The sequence below is a fragment of the Mastacembelus armatus genome, chromosome 3 (genome assembly GCF_900324485.2).
Source record: "Mastacembelus armatus chromosome 3, fMasArm1.2, whole genome shotgun sequence".
Classification (NCBI taxonomy): Eukaryota; Metazoa; Chordata; class Actinopteri; order Synbranchiformes; family Mastacembelidae; genus Mastacembelus; species Mastacembelus armatus.
The window spans coordinates 9,316,357-9,333,247 of NC_046635.1; the positions used below are offsets into that span (position 1 = coordinate 9,316,357).

The following is a 16,891-nucleotide window of genomic DNA, read 5'->3' on the forward strand; positions in this document are numbered from 1 at the left end:
GTAGCCCCCAACGTCTGAAACATCCACCCTGAAATGATGCTCTGTTGTACAGTATGAGTATATTTCTCATGAATTTACAATCACTTTCCAAGTCAGTGTAGGAAAGTTACTTGTATATTCTCTTTGTATATTTTAAAGTTTGACTAATGACTCAATGATCAGTGACTCACACTTCTGTCTTGCACTTTTTGTGAAATTTATAATAATTCATAATTCATACATAACTGTCTTTTTGTTGTTGAACGGTGCAGCCATCTTGCATAACTTTAGCAATATTATTTTAGACTAATTTCTCTATTGAGAGCATTGGGGTGGTTAGAATTATTTAAAGATTTAAGTTACTAAAGAGCTCAGAGCTAACATTTTGTGATTTGTATAATTTGACTGTGTTATGTGCTGTTTCCTAGACTTTATTCTCTGTTTAAATCCATTGTGTTTTCAATAACCTGTTGTTTTTTGTGTATTATACTGGCTTTTCTTCCTTCTCTGATAAAAGCACAGGTCACTACATTTGTTTTGTCCATTCTAAATGTGTTGTCATATAGCAGCATTTCATGCTGTCAGTATTTTTAGACATGCAAATTACGTCAGTCCTGTTCTAAACTTGTATTTGATGAATGCAGTTTTAAAATCAACTCATTCCTTATGGACGGATGTATTTAGGTTTCAACATGATTTTTCTCTGCCCCCTTTCTTGACATGCCTCTCATCTGTGTGTTTTACTTCTGCATAACTGTTTTTTTTTATGCTCTTACCAGTCTCACCTCTCTCTGTGTCTCTTGTCACAGTGATCTAGACAGAGACTTTTGGAATAACAACGACAGCAGCAATGTGCAACAGAGGTGGAGCTCCTACCCACCCAAGGAGTTCCTCTTAAACATGTCACCCTATGCTCCCTACGGAGACCCTCGCCTCACGCCCAAGTGAGTCTCAGTTATGGCTGGTAAGGGACCCATCTGTCTGGGAAGGGCTGTAATGAACAGGGGCTTCTAAACATTTTGAAATAACCCCACAAAACTATATGACTGGTTGACATAATAGAACTGGACATTATTATCAAGGTAAACACACCAAATTAGTTGTTGTGAAGTTGCTCTGCAAATTCTTGGCTTACCTTACAAATAAAGCACCAAAAGCAAAGCTAAATGTTGGTCATTATATCCCGAGTAGTGAAATATTCATATGTAATAGCCCAAATGGGGGGTGGGAGTGGGACAGAAATATCAAAATTTGCTCTCTGGCCACATATGTTTTAACAGAATTCTCTTCTCATCCCTGGTAATCCCCATGTTTTTGCATTCAGGCATAGCCACAGCCAGGTGGTGTTTAGTATGCGTTGTTGGCCACATAGCACCTGATAGAGATGTGCTGCAATATTGCTGTGATTCCTAAGTCTTCCCTAACGGTGACAGAAATGATTTTAGATAACAACAGTGCTTCTGTCTGTCAAAAAACACATAAAATTCTTTGATAGATCTGATTAGAAAACACTGAACAGGCTGTAAATCATTAATGTTTATGGCAGAAGATTTCCAGAGCAACCAGTTTTATAAAAAAAAAAAACTAAATGCATTAGGAGAGAAACTATTTTGCTTTCTCACAGTGTACAGGCTGTACAAGTGAAAAGGTTTGACAGTCCCATTCCCTACAGCCCTGCTATCCTCATCAGACCCTCTTTACCTCTCACCTGCAGCCCATGGACTGTTACCATGGAGACGGACAGCCCTCAGAGAACAGATCTCACTGTTTCACCTGAATCTTTTCCGCCTTTCTACAGTACAGCCAAGCATTCAGATCTGCTTCTCGGGAAACAAACATGCTGTGTACCTACTCTAATGACCTAGTCATTAGAGTTTCCACAGAGGGTTGGCTGTTGTTGATTTTCTAACAGTTTTTAATCATTACTTGGGTTACTCTGAAAGAATAGTTTGACATTTTGGGAAGAAGTATTTACTTTCTGGTAGAGAATAAGATCAACACTAATCTCATACACACATACTTCATTAAAGAGGAAGCAGCCAGGAGCCACTGAGGATAGCTTAGTAGGTACAACTACCCGAAAAATTTTGAACAGAAAGTGAACAGAAATTTTTACATAATTTTTGAATATACAGATTAAAGATGGTGCTGATAGATGGATGTTGTCACTGTTTCCTTATCTTTCCAGTCCTTTGCTAAACTAAACTAACTACCTGCAGCTCTATATTTAATGGACAGTGTTATGAATTCTTTTATCTTAGTCTCCACCAGAAATCACATTAGCATATTTCCCAAAATATCCAACTGAACTTTTAACTGGGTGGTTTCTGTTCTGCTTCTTTCACTGTTACTCTGTTTTGTAACTGTTGAATCCTTATGTGCTTTTATTCCTCTCACCTCTTCCTCCACTCGCCCTGTGTTTTCTACTCATTTGTTGTCACTACTCCCACTATGCCTCACACTACTATAAGTGCTTTGAGGCTGCCTGATTGACCTCCTGGGTCTGGTCTATTGAGCACTGCTCAGAAATAGTGACACTCTATCCATCGTGAACAGTACTGCAATTAAGTGTTTGGATGGCAAAACGTCTGTTTCGTATCAACCTCCATCCCATCATTTAGATGCATGTCACACATCACTGAGACATTAAGTGAACCTGTTCGTTCTTATCCTCTCTAATTACATCTCACTTGACTCTTTCAAAACCACAGGGAGATCAATTATTCTCTATCTGTGCAGTGATGTTGAAATTATACTTTATCAGTGAGCAGCGGTGATTGTTGTGATTGCATTGTGCTATGTTATTGACATAGTTATTTACATTTGAATAGGCAGATAATGGTGGTATTTCCGAGATATGTGTTAGGCAAAACAGTAAGCCAACTATTTCGAACTCCTTGATGTTGAAATAATGAAGCTTTTAGACAGGCAAGGCAGGTTTGCTTCTCATCTTTCAAAGACAAGACAATTCAAAATACTTTACACAAGGTCTAGAACTGCAATGGAGCAACATTTAAAAGCACAATTCTCAAGGAGAACAAGTTAAAAACATTACATAGGAGGAGCATTTCTAGAATGCAGATTAATCATATGTGAGAGGTATGGACCTTGTTTGACCTTGTTTATCCTAGGTACACAAAAACTATCACAGTGGTTAATGAGAAATTTATTGTCAGTCTACACTTAATGTCTAAACACTGTTGAACACTGTTGCCGCTGTGTGTCGTGTGTTTTGTCCTCACTCACTGGAAGGTCCTTGTGCTGATGTCGAAGTTTTGTCTGCGTGGTGTTTAAGTCCAAGTCATCTGGGGTGGCCCAGGTGGTATAATGGGAAATAATGATGAAATTGAATTAAAATACTGTATTTTCTTGTAGAAAATATATGCAATATTTTCAATATAAAACATGCAACATTTTATTAAAGTTAAATGCCTTTGTTTTCAACATGAGCTGCAGGTGAGCTTGATTGAGATTAGACAGTGTTTTATTTTCATCACTGGCATCTGCAGGCTTAAAATCTGCAGATGATGCATCATCATCATTACTCAGCTATTATGTTCAATTCACAGGAGCCAGCAGGTTTGTCACTGCTGTTCCCCTGTGTGGAGAAAATTGGGCCATATATGCTGCAACTCTTGGCACATTCCTTACTTTAGATTATTTCATAAACAAATAGGTAACTGCAGTAGCTAAATGTTCATGATAGGCATTGTCAGCATCTTGCCAGTGTTTTGCATTTGAGTGAATTGGCCACTACAAGTTTTGTCTCAGTCAAGTGGCCAAAGAACAGAAAACTATGTCCTCAAATTTATATAGTGATCCTCTGTTCACACCTCTTACCTGCTTGTCTGGCAGACCAGCAGCAAGTTTGGCTGTACAGTAAGTAGACACTTGTGGCAGGACTGGGCCAACAGAGTGTCTTACTTATTGGTTTGACTAACTCTTAATAATAATAACTTTTGCTCTCCGGCTCTGTACGTCTGTACGTCTGTGCGTCTGTCTCTCTCCCTCTCTCTTCTTTGTATCCTTTCTTGGTTCTTTCTTCCTGTCTGTCCATGTTTCTTTGTCTTCGATCCCCCCCACTGTCCCTCCCAGTGGGGCTGCGGATAAGGGTGGGCAGGGCGGTGCTGGACCCTCACCGGGGACCAGTGACAGTGGCGGTGGCGCTTGCTCTGGGACTGGGGTTGGGCCCAGTCGCAGTGACAGCGTTCGGAGCATGGTGACGGGGGGCAGCAAGGCCGGGCGCTGGCAGATGGTCCAAAGCCACATGCATGCCGGAGGCCTGCGGTTTAGCAAGTGAGTGGCGTGTTGTTACGGGAGGGGGGGCACCGCATGAGGGGCAACAGTGGGCAAAACAACCGCATGGTGTGGATATCAAGGAAGAGTATAAGTTTGTAAAAGCATCATCAATGGCACTGTTGCATGCATGGAGGTTAAGCTATTTTTGACACTGTGCAGCTGAAGTTCAAATAAAGTAGGCCTGAAAGAGAAGCTGCAGAGTATAGATCTACCCGTGATACATGAGCGCCTCTTGAAGTCTCTTGACTTTGCAGAACTTCGTCACTCATAAACAAATGCCATTTTACAGTATGTCAGCTGCCAACCGTCTGCCAGCTGATGTCAGGACAGTTTGAAACAAAGTGAATCTACACAGTCCCAGTTTCTCTGCAGGCTCCAATTTGGTGAATGCTGCGACAGTTTTGAGAATTTCAAATGAAACAGATGCCCAGAGATAGTCTTAAGAAATAGCCTGTTTATTCATCTGAAGTAACGGCTCTTTAAATGTAGCAGGGGCTTTGCACAAACAGCAGGAAAGCAGCTCTATTAGGTTAGTGTTACAAATGAAACTCTTACCTGCAGCATGAGTGAATGCAATGTAATTTTAACCAACGTTCACTTCGTATTAATCTCTGTAAACAGGTTCTTTGTTTTGCAGTTTGGTTTGTTCAGCCACCTATCAGATTGCAAGAAGCAATCAAGCTTCTATTGGTTACTACTACATTCAACATGATTAGATTAAAACAGTGACTAATAACAAACACTATGTTATTCCAAATAACCCAAGTGACTCATTGAACCTTGAAATTTTCACTGTTTATAGTTCTGCCAATCCCACAGAGATTAATGGCCTTTGTATCGACTTTAACCTACTTCAATAGCAGTAGTAGATACTTGTATCCCCTTAAAATAAAACGGTATCTACTTATGACCCACATCCTACAGTAAGTGCATAGTATTGAGGATTGTCTTAAACTGATTATTTCATAATCCTAATTATTAAATAGATGTTGTAGATTTCACAAAGAACTAGTAATGATCCTACTTAATGTGACAAAATAAACAGTTTTATTCAACAGGTATAGTCTTACATTGATCACAGGTTAGGAACCACTGCTCCAGCCCACTTTGCTTTATTCTTGCTCTAATGAAAAACTTTGGGCAACTGCTTTTTTGGGGGAAAATGGCTGATGTAAACAAGTAGCTGAAGACAAAACATTTGGCATACTAAAGACCATGGTTTTGTTTTCATTGCTCTTTGATAGCCAACAGCACTGAGCATTGGTGGAAATGCTAGCAGGGAGTGATAAGGTCAGAGCCTAGACATTGCTCCGTAAATGCTTTTTCAAAAAATAATAACCTTTCCTTTATTCATGAGTTGGATGCGGAAATGTTTAAATAAATTTATGGTTGGTGATGCATGTTTTTTGGAAAGTACCAGCATCACACTGAGGAGAATAATGAATTTGCCATCTCTGTATGTACATTTTAGCCCAGATAATCAAACGTCACTGTATCATTTAAAGATTAAATTTGGTTCAGGAAATCGGGAGTAAATTATAGCCGAATAGATTAACAGAGTGCAGAGTTAGTCAGCTTTCCATACACTAACAATTATCCAGCTATGATTTATTTATAATAGTGTGTCTCCATTGTAACACAGTAAATTAATTAGAAACATAAGAGCAATACTCTGCCTTCAGATCAATATTTGCCTCTTGATTAGACTTTAGACATTATAAATTGCTTCTGCAAATAATTAATTATTTTCCAGTTTGACAGATTTTCACAAAGTATTAAGTAAATCTCACTGGGCCTTAATGGCATGACAATTAGACCTGCAATATATTATTTGGACTTGAACTTTATTTTCAGCTCTCCACTAGGTTTATTCTTCGTTGCTCGCTTTCACTTCTCCTTTCAAATCTGCCTGTATTTCCATTTCTCCTCTGGAATTGGTTTCTATTTTTGTGCACTTGCCTCTCCCCCCTCTCTCTGTCTCTCTACCCCTCTTCATTCTTCACTGCTGTTATTTTTTCTCACTCTGACTCTGTCTCCTTGTTTTTCATCCTCCTCAATTTTCCTTAATTACAAAATCATTCAAGGTTTATAGTCATCTTAATTGACTTTCAAGCTCGAAGAAAATGTGAATATAACCCTCTAAGTCAGTAAGAAGATACAGCAGATATAGAGGGCGCATGCACAGGGCATATGAATGACGGATGCAGGTGTTGGGCAGATAGTACGGATGACAATAAAGATGTACAGTAAATGAAAGTACATGCAGATACAACAATCAAGGGAATCGCTGTGAGGAAAGTAGTCACGGTAGGCCTGCCGTCTCACATAATGCCACCATGAATTCAGCCAGGTGTGTGATTTAGCATGATGTCAGTTATGGTAACATATTTGTTGGACTAATTTGCAATATAGAGCTCTCTATGTGTTTCACTGGCCCTTTTTATTAATTCTTCATTTGGCCATCTGACCGTGGCAATGTTTGGTTTATACGTTTAGGTAATAGCAGCAGTTTCCCTCTAATGAGTCCTTAAGTTTTTACATGTTTCCTTTTATTTATTTCTTCTTTTGTACCTTTAACTTCACTGTCCAGCTCATAATTTCCCTGGAGGAACAATACATCATGTGGAGGAAAAGGTCTTTCATGAGTGATTAAATCGTGTTTTAAATGGGTTCAGTATGGAAAATGACTCTGAATATAACAATGTACCTCAACCTCAGTTTCTATGGAGAAGAAGCCAGTAAGAGCTGTAGCAAATTCAAAACATGTCCTTGTTGCTTTTGCGAAATAGACACTGCCAAAATGTCCAGTTCTATCAAGATTCAAAAGAACCCAAAATTTGATTCATTAATACTGAAGAATGCTTCCGCTGTCACTCACCATTACCGGCACAGATAAAAGCTCCTTTATTTATTTTTCCCCAAAATGCACCTCAGTTAATGTCTTGAATGAAGTTGTTGTGTACACAGGCTTGTGCTCATGACTTTTTATCAAAGCTATTTTTTGAAAGCAGTTGCAGATCTTTTGTGTTGATGATTCAACTGGGAGTTTCATCCAAGCCTTGAAACTGCTCCAACTACTGTACCGATCACCAAACGTTTGTCCACGCAAAAAATAAACTTGGAACGCTAACGTCTCCAAATATCCCCATCCAACTTCAAAACTCCACTTTAAGTCAACAGAATTCTAATATAATGATTTCTCTGGATTAATACACATTTATTCTGTTAAAATGATGCACAAGTAAGTAAACCTTCTCATCAAAGCCTGTCCTTAGGAAAGACTTTAATGTTGTGGAGTATGTGAGCGTGTGCATGAGGAGAAGTGTGCATGAATGCATGTATTTGTGCTCTGCCTTGTATTTACTTGATTCAGCATTGCTTTGCTCCTTAGTGGGCATGTCCCTGGCTCTTCAGCAGAGTTAGAGTTGAGTTGATACTGAAGAGAGCGCCGGTAACACAACTCAAGTCCAGGCACTAAATCCTCCCTTACATCATTAACTCCAGACACAGCTGTTTAGCACAAGCTTACAGTCATCAGGCAGGGCAGTGATTGAGGGGAGGATAAGGAGTGAAGTACTGTTATATGATTGTAAGAGTGACAGAACAGTAATTAGAGAGCAGACTTAAGGAACAGTGATTGGAAGTAGTGTGGCGATAGACTGATGGGTGAAGGTAGAGAAAAGATGAATGGACCGTGGAGAGCAGTCGAGCTCAGAAGCAACGAGGTGAAGTGAGGAGTGAGAAGGGAGTGCAGGAGCAGAGAGGACCTTAGAGAAAGACCCCTGGAATCACAAAGGCAACAAGGCAGGAATGTAGAAGTAGGTCACGACTAATTAGGGAGAGAGGTAATATACAGGAACAGTTTAGCACAGATGGAGAACAGAGACTCAAGTTAAGTGATAATGATACTTAAACTTGCAGGTTGAAATTAATTCCACTTAAGCAAAGGATTGTTTTGACACCAGTTCGAAAAAGAACAATGGAATGTTTACAGACTGCATGCCAGCCCATCCATACACACTGTCACAGACTGTCATACAGTATAAGTTTACAATGCTATATAGCTATATATAGCTATATAGCTAAAATGCTATATATATGTTTTCATTCAGATGTACATCAGTAATCTAAAGCTGTTTGACAACTCATTTCTTTCTCTCCCTTTTCTCTTTTTTCAGTGGTCTGCTTTGATGTTTATGCTCTCTTGATCCTTTCTCCCCTGGATATTCTGTGCTGTATTTATATATCTTCTTGCCATTTTTATCCTACCTTCTGACGTCAACATTATTGTGTCTTGGCTTTTTTTTTATATCCTTTCATTCTTTGTAAATCATTTCAAAAGTTCCTGTTCTGTCCTTTGTTTCTCATGCTATCTCTAACTCCGATGTCTCCTTTGTCATATCCACCTCTGCGCTCCCATGTGTCTGTTCAGTTTCGGGGACGCTTCCCTTTCATCAGCTTCCACCCTGGAGCACATCCCGTCCTCGGCTGTGGCACGCCCTCGTCCCCTGGTCCGGCAGCAGAGCCTCCAACAGCCCCTCACTCACCAGCCCCCTCCGGGTCCCAACGATCCCCCAGTCACCTCACAGAGCCTGGGCCAGCTGCACACAGGCCCAGGTGGAGGGGGCCACCGCGGGGGCCCGCGAGGGGTCCGGGGGAGTCCGGCTGGAGCCTCCCGGTACAGAGGAGCAGGGGCAGGTCGGTCGAGGTCCAATCCAGGCAGCTGGGATCACATGATGGAGCAGATCCGCAACAGAGGGCTGGATGTCAAGTCATTCCTGTAAGTGTCATGTTTTTTTCTAGGAAAGTGTTAAATATCTGTGACACTGTGTCCATTACATCCTGATGGTGTGGGATACACTGCTTACCTAATTTTCAGATTTCTAGCTTAGTTTAAGATTAGGTATGATTTACTACTTTATGAGGGACCCCCATGTATTGCAGTGTAACATAGTTACTGTATCCCCTCGTGGATGTTTTGTGATTAGAACAGATTCATGACAATACAAAAGTAATTATCATTATTTGATCATTAAAAAGCAAGTAGAAAACTGCTTAAAAAGCTGTACGGCTTTGTAAAATGTAAAAGATTAAGCTTAAACAAACAAGATTAAGCTTAAAAAACAATAAAATGATCTTAACCCTAACTCAGCTAAGGTTCAACACAAATATTGTTTCACTCTAGAGCTAAAAAAAGATCATTACCGTCTCTCTGTCTGATTCACTCACTGTTTTGGACAACTGCTGGTTTGCGAAGGCTACTGATTGTTTGAGGTGCCAAACACGAAGTGCGCTCCTCCTCCACTTGACTTGACTGATAGATTACAAACGATGTGCTTTCACGTAAACACCACCTCCTCTCCTGACTGTCAACATCCACAAACGCAGCTCCACGCTGCTTTGCGTTTTCCATGCCTTCCCATTTACTGTCTCCAGGCTAGTGACCCCCATGTCTATGTGAATAATAATTCAAGTAAGGTGGGACACATATACTGGGAGGCGCCGTCCCCTTTTGTCACTGTCCTCATAATTCTCACTGAGCATGCTTGTTGTTGACACCTGGGGGGGGTGGGGATACACTGCGGGCAGTGTAAATATCATGTGTTTATGAATGGGGTATGAACAAGCAAATGCAGCAGTTTTCCTTTCATATGTTCATGATTTATAATGTCACATGGCGTGACGACAGAGCCATCCTGTTTATATTTCAGATCAGTAGAGCTGGTGTTAGGTGCTAATGATTTCTGCACCGTCTGGTTGGAGTGCACGCGTCTTTTTTGGTCATCTATACAAATCCATCCACCTTATTGATGAGCCTCATGTTGGTCCTGTTTACACATTCCCAGTGGGTTGTTGTGTCTCAAGTGCTAATGTGTTCCTCTCATTGTCAATATTGCTTCAAAAACAGCTTCTTTTCAAGGAGGGACTACACTAAGGAAAATGCAATTACACTAGGAAAATAGCTCAGAAGTGTAATATAATAAGAGATGATCAAAGGAAAACCTCAGATGAAACAGATACAAATACCTTTCATGCAAAAACAACGACATAATATACCACTGGTGACTGTGTATAGTCTTTGGCTACGTAAACATTTGTATTCAGTCCGACTCATCATTGCAGGATTTAAACCTTTACCTTTACAAAAAAAAAATGTGATTACTGTTTCCAAGCCACAGACTATTTCAGAAAAAAAGCCTTTACATTTTCTCCCCAAATAAATGATTTCAGTAATTATTAACATTTTCTGAAATTGCATTAGTGCCTTATATCATTTATAACCAAGTTAAGCCAGCATTCAAAATAGGGCACACCATATACGCAATGAGCAAAATCATGTTGGAATTGCTCTTTAAAAAATTGGGCTGCCTTTGGATGAGCACATTGTGTTGCAGATGTTATAAAGAAATAAAAATACATAGTAGAGGGGATGAAAAAAATGAGAAACCTGGATTTTTTTACATTGTGTGCCAACGTGTGTTGTTATTTTGTGACAGTGAATGACAAGATTAGCTGTGGACAAATGTTCATTTGTTAAGGTCCCTGACTGCATGGGATCTTACATTCAGGGTGCAGCATACTTTACTAAAATGTAATTTCAATTACTTGACTTGAGGGAAAATAACAACTGAAAGACAATATGATGTTTCTTTGTTGCAGGTTTTTGTTACGCCTGCCTCAATTTTCATGGATTACTTTTGCTTTTTATTCTATTTCTTCTCTGTTTTTCTGCATGTCATTTCAATTGCCTCTGTCTGAAACAATCCAAACCTTTCTTTTAGGCTTTTGCTATTCTATTTTTACATTTTTATCTTTCAAGGAAACAGATAACAGAAGACGATAAAGCCATGGGGGACTCTGAGGTTCTCAGCCTTTCTGCTAATGATACTGATTACAGTGAAACAAATTCAATGAATACCATATCTAGAGTGGATTAAAAAATAACCTCAAAAGTAATTGAATACATCCTTGTGCTCGTACAAACACACACTGTACACTATACACTATATAATCTCATATATGTTAATAATGACTTCTAAGAAACTAAGTGTTGAAACTGGTTCTAAGTGTTGAAACTGTTTATATGTTAATGGATGGCCCATGATCACCTCTATTATTCCCTGTTTTTTCATTTTTATACCTGGTTATAAAGCATTAATATTAGATGTGCATGGCGTACCCAAGAGAATCTATACAACATTATGTCAGCGTGAAAGAAAAAATTAAAGTAAGTCTGCATGTAACAGTTAATTGGCACCAAAATCAGCTCAGCTCGCTTTCTGCAGTAGAAACTGCTCCTGCTAATGCTGCATATATATAGTATATTAAGCACAAGCTATATAGATTATCCAAAATGTGCGAACACTAAGACCTTGTACTAGTTCAAAGGCTGGGTAGCTTTTAACAGCACAGCCTCAGCCTTTCACAGTTAGTTAAGGAAAGGGCAGAGAAAAATGTCTTTAGACCTTCTTTCACAAACAACAGATGTCTTTTCTTTTTACCTCTAATGTAGTCTAATTGGCTGATACAAAAAAGATCTGAGGGTTGTGCATTAGTTATGTGTTATTTGTAAAGGGGCATCACTCATGACTGGCAGGACAGATTATATTTCCTGATAGTTTGAATCTACCTACAATAGGATGAAAGTATGCAAGCCTTCGAACCCTTAACATCTTCACATAATGTTCCTTAGGTCTGTATGTTAGTGTTCAAATATGCACACTTAAGGTCACTTTGGTGTCGGTTCACATGCCACATACTCAGTATAATGTGGAGTGAGATGTAAAACAATATACCATTTAATAAGCTGTCTTTGTAGGTTATGGTTTGTAGGTGATATTATTTAATATATATATATACATTATATATATATATATATAATATATATATAATGGCACAAAATGCATTTATGTGCCTAATGTGTAAGATTAATAGTGTCTGTATGTGTGTGTTTGTTTGTGTGTGTGTTATTCTCACTTTACTCCAAAGCACACAGTTCTAGATAAAAAGTACTGCAATGTAAACTATTGACTGAGCATTTGTTAAATTGAAATAGTGTCCTCACAACAGTCTGTCGCCTCTCTCCCACTCTCTCTTTGTATGACATGAATGTGTGCTGAGTGTGTTGTTGTGTCATGGCTTGTGTTTTTTGTGTATATTGGTGTATGCGCGCGCGCGTGTGTGTGTGTGTCCCTGTGCGTATTTGTCTACACACCCGTGCGGTCTTTTTTGTCTGTGTGTCCAGTGAGGGGAAGATGGTTGTTCTGTCTCTAGCAATCGGGCTGGCTGAACAGGATGACTTTGCCAACCTCCCAGATCTACAGGAAGCACCAGCCAGCAAAGAAAATGAAACCACACCAGAAAAGAGGTAATGAGAGAAAAAGAGAGCACAATGTGGGGAATGTGGCAGAAGTGCAACAAAAAACCCCCAAAAAACAAAAAATAAATAGCCATTTGTCACTTTGTGCCTAGAATAGATTCACTTTTCAAATTTTACATATAATCCATTTGAATGTCCTTTTGCCTAAGCCTAATACATTGTAGTGTTTCAGAACTGTCTCTTTTCACACACTTTTAAAATAGTAGAGAATATTGGGTTAATACCAAGGCTGTAGCTGGGATTTTAAGAAATAGTGGTGTAAAATCCCAATTTCCTCAAGTACCACACCACTTCTAACATGCCTCCACTCTTTTTCCAGAAACAATGACATTTAAACTTGTTGAGTAAAAAAAAACAAAGACAATTATCTCCATCATCATGTGTATTCCAATCAAGTGTAATCTATTGCTGATGTAATTATGTGTAAACTCTTCCTCGGGCAATTAAAAACCCATATTCCCAGAAACAATAGAGAGGACATGATCATAGTATTCTCAGTGGTAGCTGTGGCCCTGCTTGATACTCCTAATATTAATTGGATTTCTCTGCCTCTAACCATAATTTTTTTTCTCCAACCATGTTTTTTTTTTCCTGAACTAAAGTCTCTGGCTCAGTTGTTTCCCTTCTGTTTGTTTTCCTTTAGCTATCATGTTTAGCTTCAAGTTTTCTAGTATTGTTTTTTCTTTTTTTGCATATAACCACATTTGTTTTCCCTCTTTCACATTTTGGGTCCCTTTCTCTAGTGTTTCATGTCCTCTGTGGTCTCAGTCCAGACTTTTTCTTTAGTCTGCTTGTCTGCAGCTCTTCACTACTGCTCTGATCTCTTGTTTTGACAATGCTGGGCTGAGCATAAACCTGGGGTAAAGAAACACATACATTGTCTTCACATACATTTTGATTGGTTGATTGATGGCTGTGTCTTCACAGAAATGCTGCTTTTGAACTAAATTTCTAAAACACACAACACAACACATAAAGTAATCAAAGTAGACCTCTCTGCAGTGCAGTGTGCTGTTCTAACTAGGTCATCTTTGAATTTATGGTGGATTTAAAAAAATGCAGTTTTTGGAAGAAAAGATGATAAATTTGTTGTCTATTTTATGTTATTACAACAATTATTATCTGAATATGCTTTTAAAATTCAATATAAAAATGTCTAAGGGCCAGTCATAGCATGAGGACCAGTTTACTTCCTGTCCCCCCCGTCATCCGATCTTCTGCTCTCTGTCTGAAGGTCTGTCAAGTACCTAACTCTAATCACAGCCAGCCAGTGAGCCTCTACCCCGGGGGTCACATGGGCCAAGTTGTCTAATGTCCTTCCACAACTAATAACAGCTCTCCATCATCATCTCTGTCCATCTCTCTCATCTGTCTGTCTCTGTCGTTACCCTGTGAGCTCTCTGCGCCCGTCTGCTGGCTTGCTCCCGGCTTTTTTCATGGAGCCCAGCAGACTGAGAACGATGGAACAGGATGATCCCTCCAAGAATATATGTGACCAGACAAGATGCTGTCAGACAGTGAAAGAGAGACAGAAAAAGTGGGAACCTTTGCTCTCAGCTTTCAAGAGAAATATGCTACAAGATAAAAATAGGCACTTCCACTGGGGTTTGATATTCTCTTGGTTTGTTAATTAAATCAAATACAGCTCGGAGCACAAGTCTGATAATAAAAAATTAACACTGAAGAAAAGTCACATGAACTGTGTATTAAGTCAAAAATATATTTATCCAGATAATCTTTAAATATGGAGCAAAAACAAACAGGCCAAGCAGCACCTTGTCCTCATCATTTCATATATTAACAAATATTTGAAATATAATGACAAACTGCATTAAATTATTATTTTTTTTTTTTGCAGACAAAGATTTCGCTTTTCACAACCATCATACCCACACCAACATGAACAACGTGATAAACACTCCACTATGTTCACCAGGCTTTCACTGACTTTGTGTACTTTGTCATTTGGTGCTGACAAGGTAGAAGGTAGTTTTGTTTTTTTTTTTTTTTTTTTTTACTGAAAACAGCTGAAAACAGCTTCCCGCTGCTGTTGGAGAAAAGGTTTGTGGAAACAATGAGACTGAAGCGAAAGACTTGAACCTTGGGCTGCGAAACCAAAACAATTATATAAAAGACACTAAAAAGGTCCATAAAGCTAGGGGGACTAAAGAGTCCAGTTTAGTATGTTAATGTTAATCCATGATGTGGGACACAGCAGCAGCTATACAGTAGCTGTTGCTTACAGAAGCTTAAAAAATGATTACATTTTTCAGTTCAAATCCCTTGAAACACTAATGCTGTGATTACAGCACATTATATTGTTGTCAAAGGACGCATTTTCTTTCTGGCTGATCTGTTACCTACAGACAGTGTTACTGTGTTTTCTATGTTAAGTTCAAGGTCCTTATGTGTAGCTTTTTGTTATGTACGTCACTTTGGGTCATTGTGGTAGAGCCGGCAATGCCCTGCGGTGGAGTGGACATAATCACCCACCTGCAGGTAACTATGATGGAAGCTCTGAAGCTGTTTGTATTGTTATCGTCTGTTGTTGGAAGGCCTAGCTGCATCTTAATGAGTTCAGAGATTCATCACGCACAGCGCCGCAACAGGGAAATAAATATGAATCAACCCTAGAGAGCTTGCTGGGCCTGTACAGTTTGTAGAAGCTGTAAAAATGATTTCTGAAATGGACAACAGCTTGCTTCCACTCAGATGAAGCCAACAATCCATTGTGCTCATATACACTGCCATAAAATTTAAATCTCTGAAAATTAGCAATACAATATAAAGATCCATTCACTGAAACAAGTATTTCAAGTCTGATAAATGAGCGACATGCACTGGTGTCTCCACAAAAAGCATAACCATGAGAAGTTCGAAGCAGTGGGATGGTAAAGAAGAAACCTCACAAGTACAGTGAGATTAAAGTGCAGAGCTGCTTACAGACTGGTGACAATGGAGAATATATATATATTATATAGATATATGATGAATAAAAAAATTTCAAAATGTATGTGCTGCTAAAACAACCCAATTATACTATTTGAGTAGGTTTCACTGCTGTTATTTGTGTTATTTCAGCATTACCATAAAAAAAAATCTGATAAACCCACTGTATTAAGCCCAAACAGCACACAAAGTTAGCAGCTAGCTGATAAATATGTTTTAATAAAGTTTTTTATTTTAAAATGAGGATAAACTATTTCAGTGCCTAACACTTGATGGGTGCTAGTACATTGATGAGTATATTGTTGTCATAGGTGTCAGTGGAAATCAAAATCCTAATCTTGGTAGTGTTATAGTGCAGTTGCTGGGTTGCGCCATGCCACCTTGTACAATATTAATCACTTAGGATTTATCAGCTGGCAAATCCAACTGTTTCAATTGTTTGTCTGAGCGAGCAATCACAGTGAGCCAAGCCCTCTTATGGCCCTGCAGGCTGACCACTGGTCCCCATGGCATCCCATGGAGCCGGCAGTAGCCCAGAAGGAAACATGATTGGAAAGAAAAAGCAATGTAGGTCAGCACAAACGAAGCATCTTTTTTTAAAAACCTGTCAGATCTAAGTCTGGAGCTCATTCACCATTTCCCTGTTCTCCCTAGTCAGCAGGGAGCTGATTTAACAGAGCTCATGAAAGGAAAGTGAGAGAAACGTCATAGCAAAGGTGACAGTGAGTACTGAAAGAAAAAAAACATTGTTCTTTAAGTCATTTAACATTTTTATTTTGTTTTATTTTCTTTTTAATTATAATTTTGAAAAGGATATGACAACACTACGGATTATTTTACTCCCCTCTAAATACATGGAGCCTGATTTACAAAAACAGCAACTCCCAGGAGATAAATCTCCAAAACAAGACAAAAAAGGTTTATTCAAAGAGCATCCAGCCAGTCCTGACACTATAGCTGGCTCCATTAGTTGTATTAGCATGTGTGTTGAAGGGGGCAGTGACTGAGTGATTTGTCCCTGTTGGAGTACTGGAGTGGGCTGACAGAGGAGCCTGGCCCTCATCCATCATGGGGCGTGGAGCCTATATTGCATTTCATCGTCTCCTAGTGCCTAGAGCTAGTGGATGATCGGAAAGACCCAGATACAGTATGTTTAAACAAACATACTTCCTATATACCCTACTGATATTCCTCATTCCTCAAATTCTCACCTATCCATCTACTTTTCCTACCCCACTCTTTGTTTCCCATTCCTCCCCCACCCCTCACCATTTCCTCTCTACC

General features: G+C 39.2%; 1 protein-coding gene across 2 annotated transcripts in view; it reads left to right on the top strand.

Annotated features, from left to right (window-relative positions):
- syt7b (synaptotagmin VIIb) overlaps window positions 1–16,891 on the top strand; it is a 79,430-nt gene that overhangs the window by 42,038 nt on the left and 20,501 nt on the right. Inside the window, exons 4-6 of one of the 2 annotated variants that reach the window (XM_026320067.1) lie at window positions 789–923; window positions 8,711–9,058; window positions 12,524–12,646. In XM_026320067.1, coding sequence (XP_026175852.1) covers window positions 789–923; window positions 8,711–9,058; window positions 12,524–12,646 — 606 coding nt within the window. The remainder of the gene's footprint in view (window positions 1–788; window positions 924–8,710; window positions 9,059–12,523; window positions 12,647–16,891) is intronic. The other variant, XM_026320068.1, reaches the window with a different exon arrangement.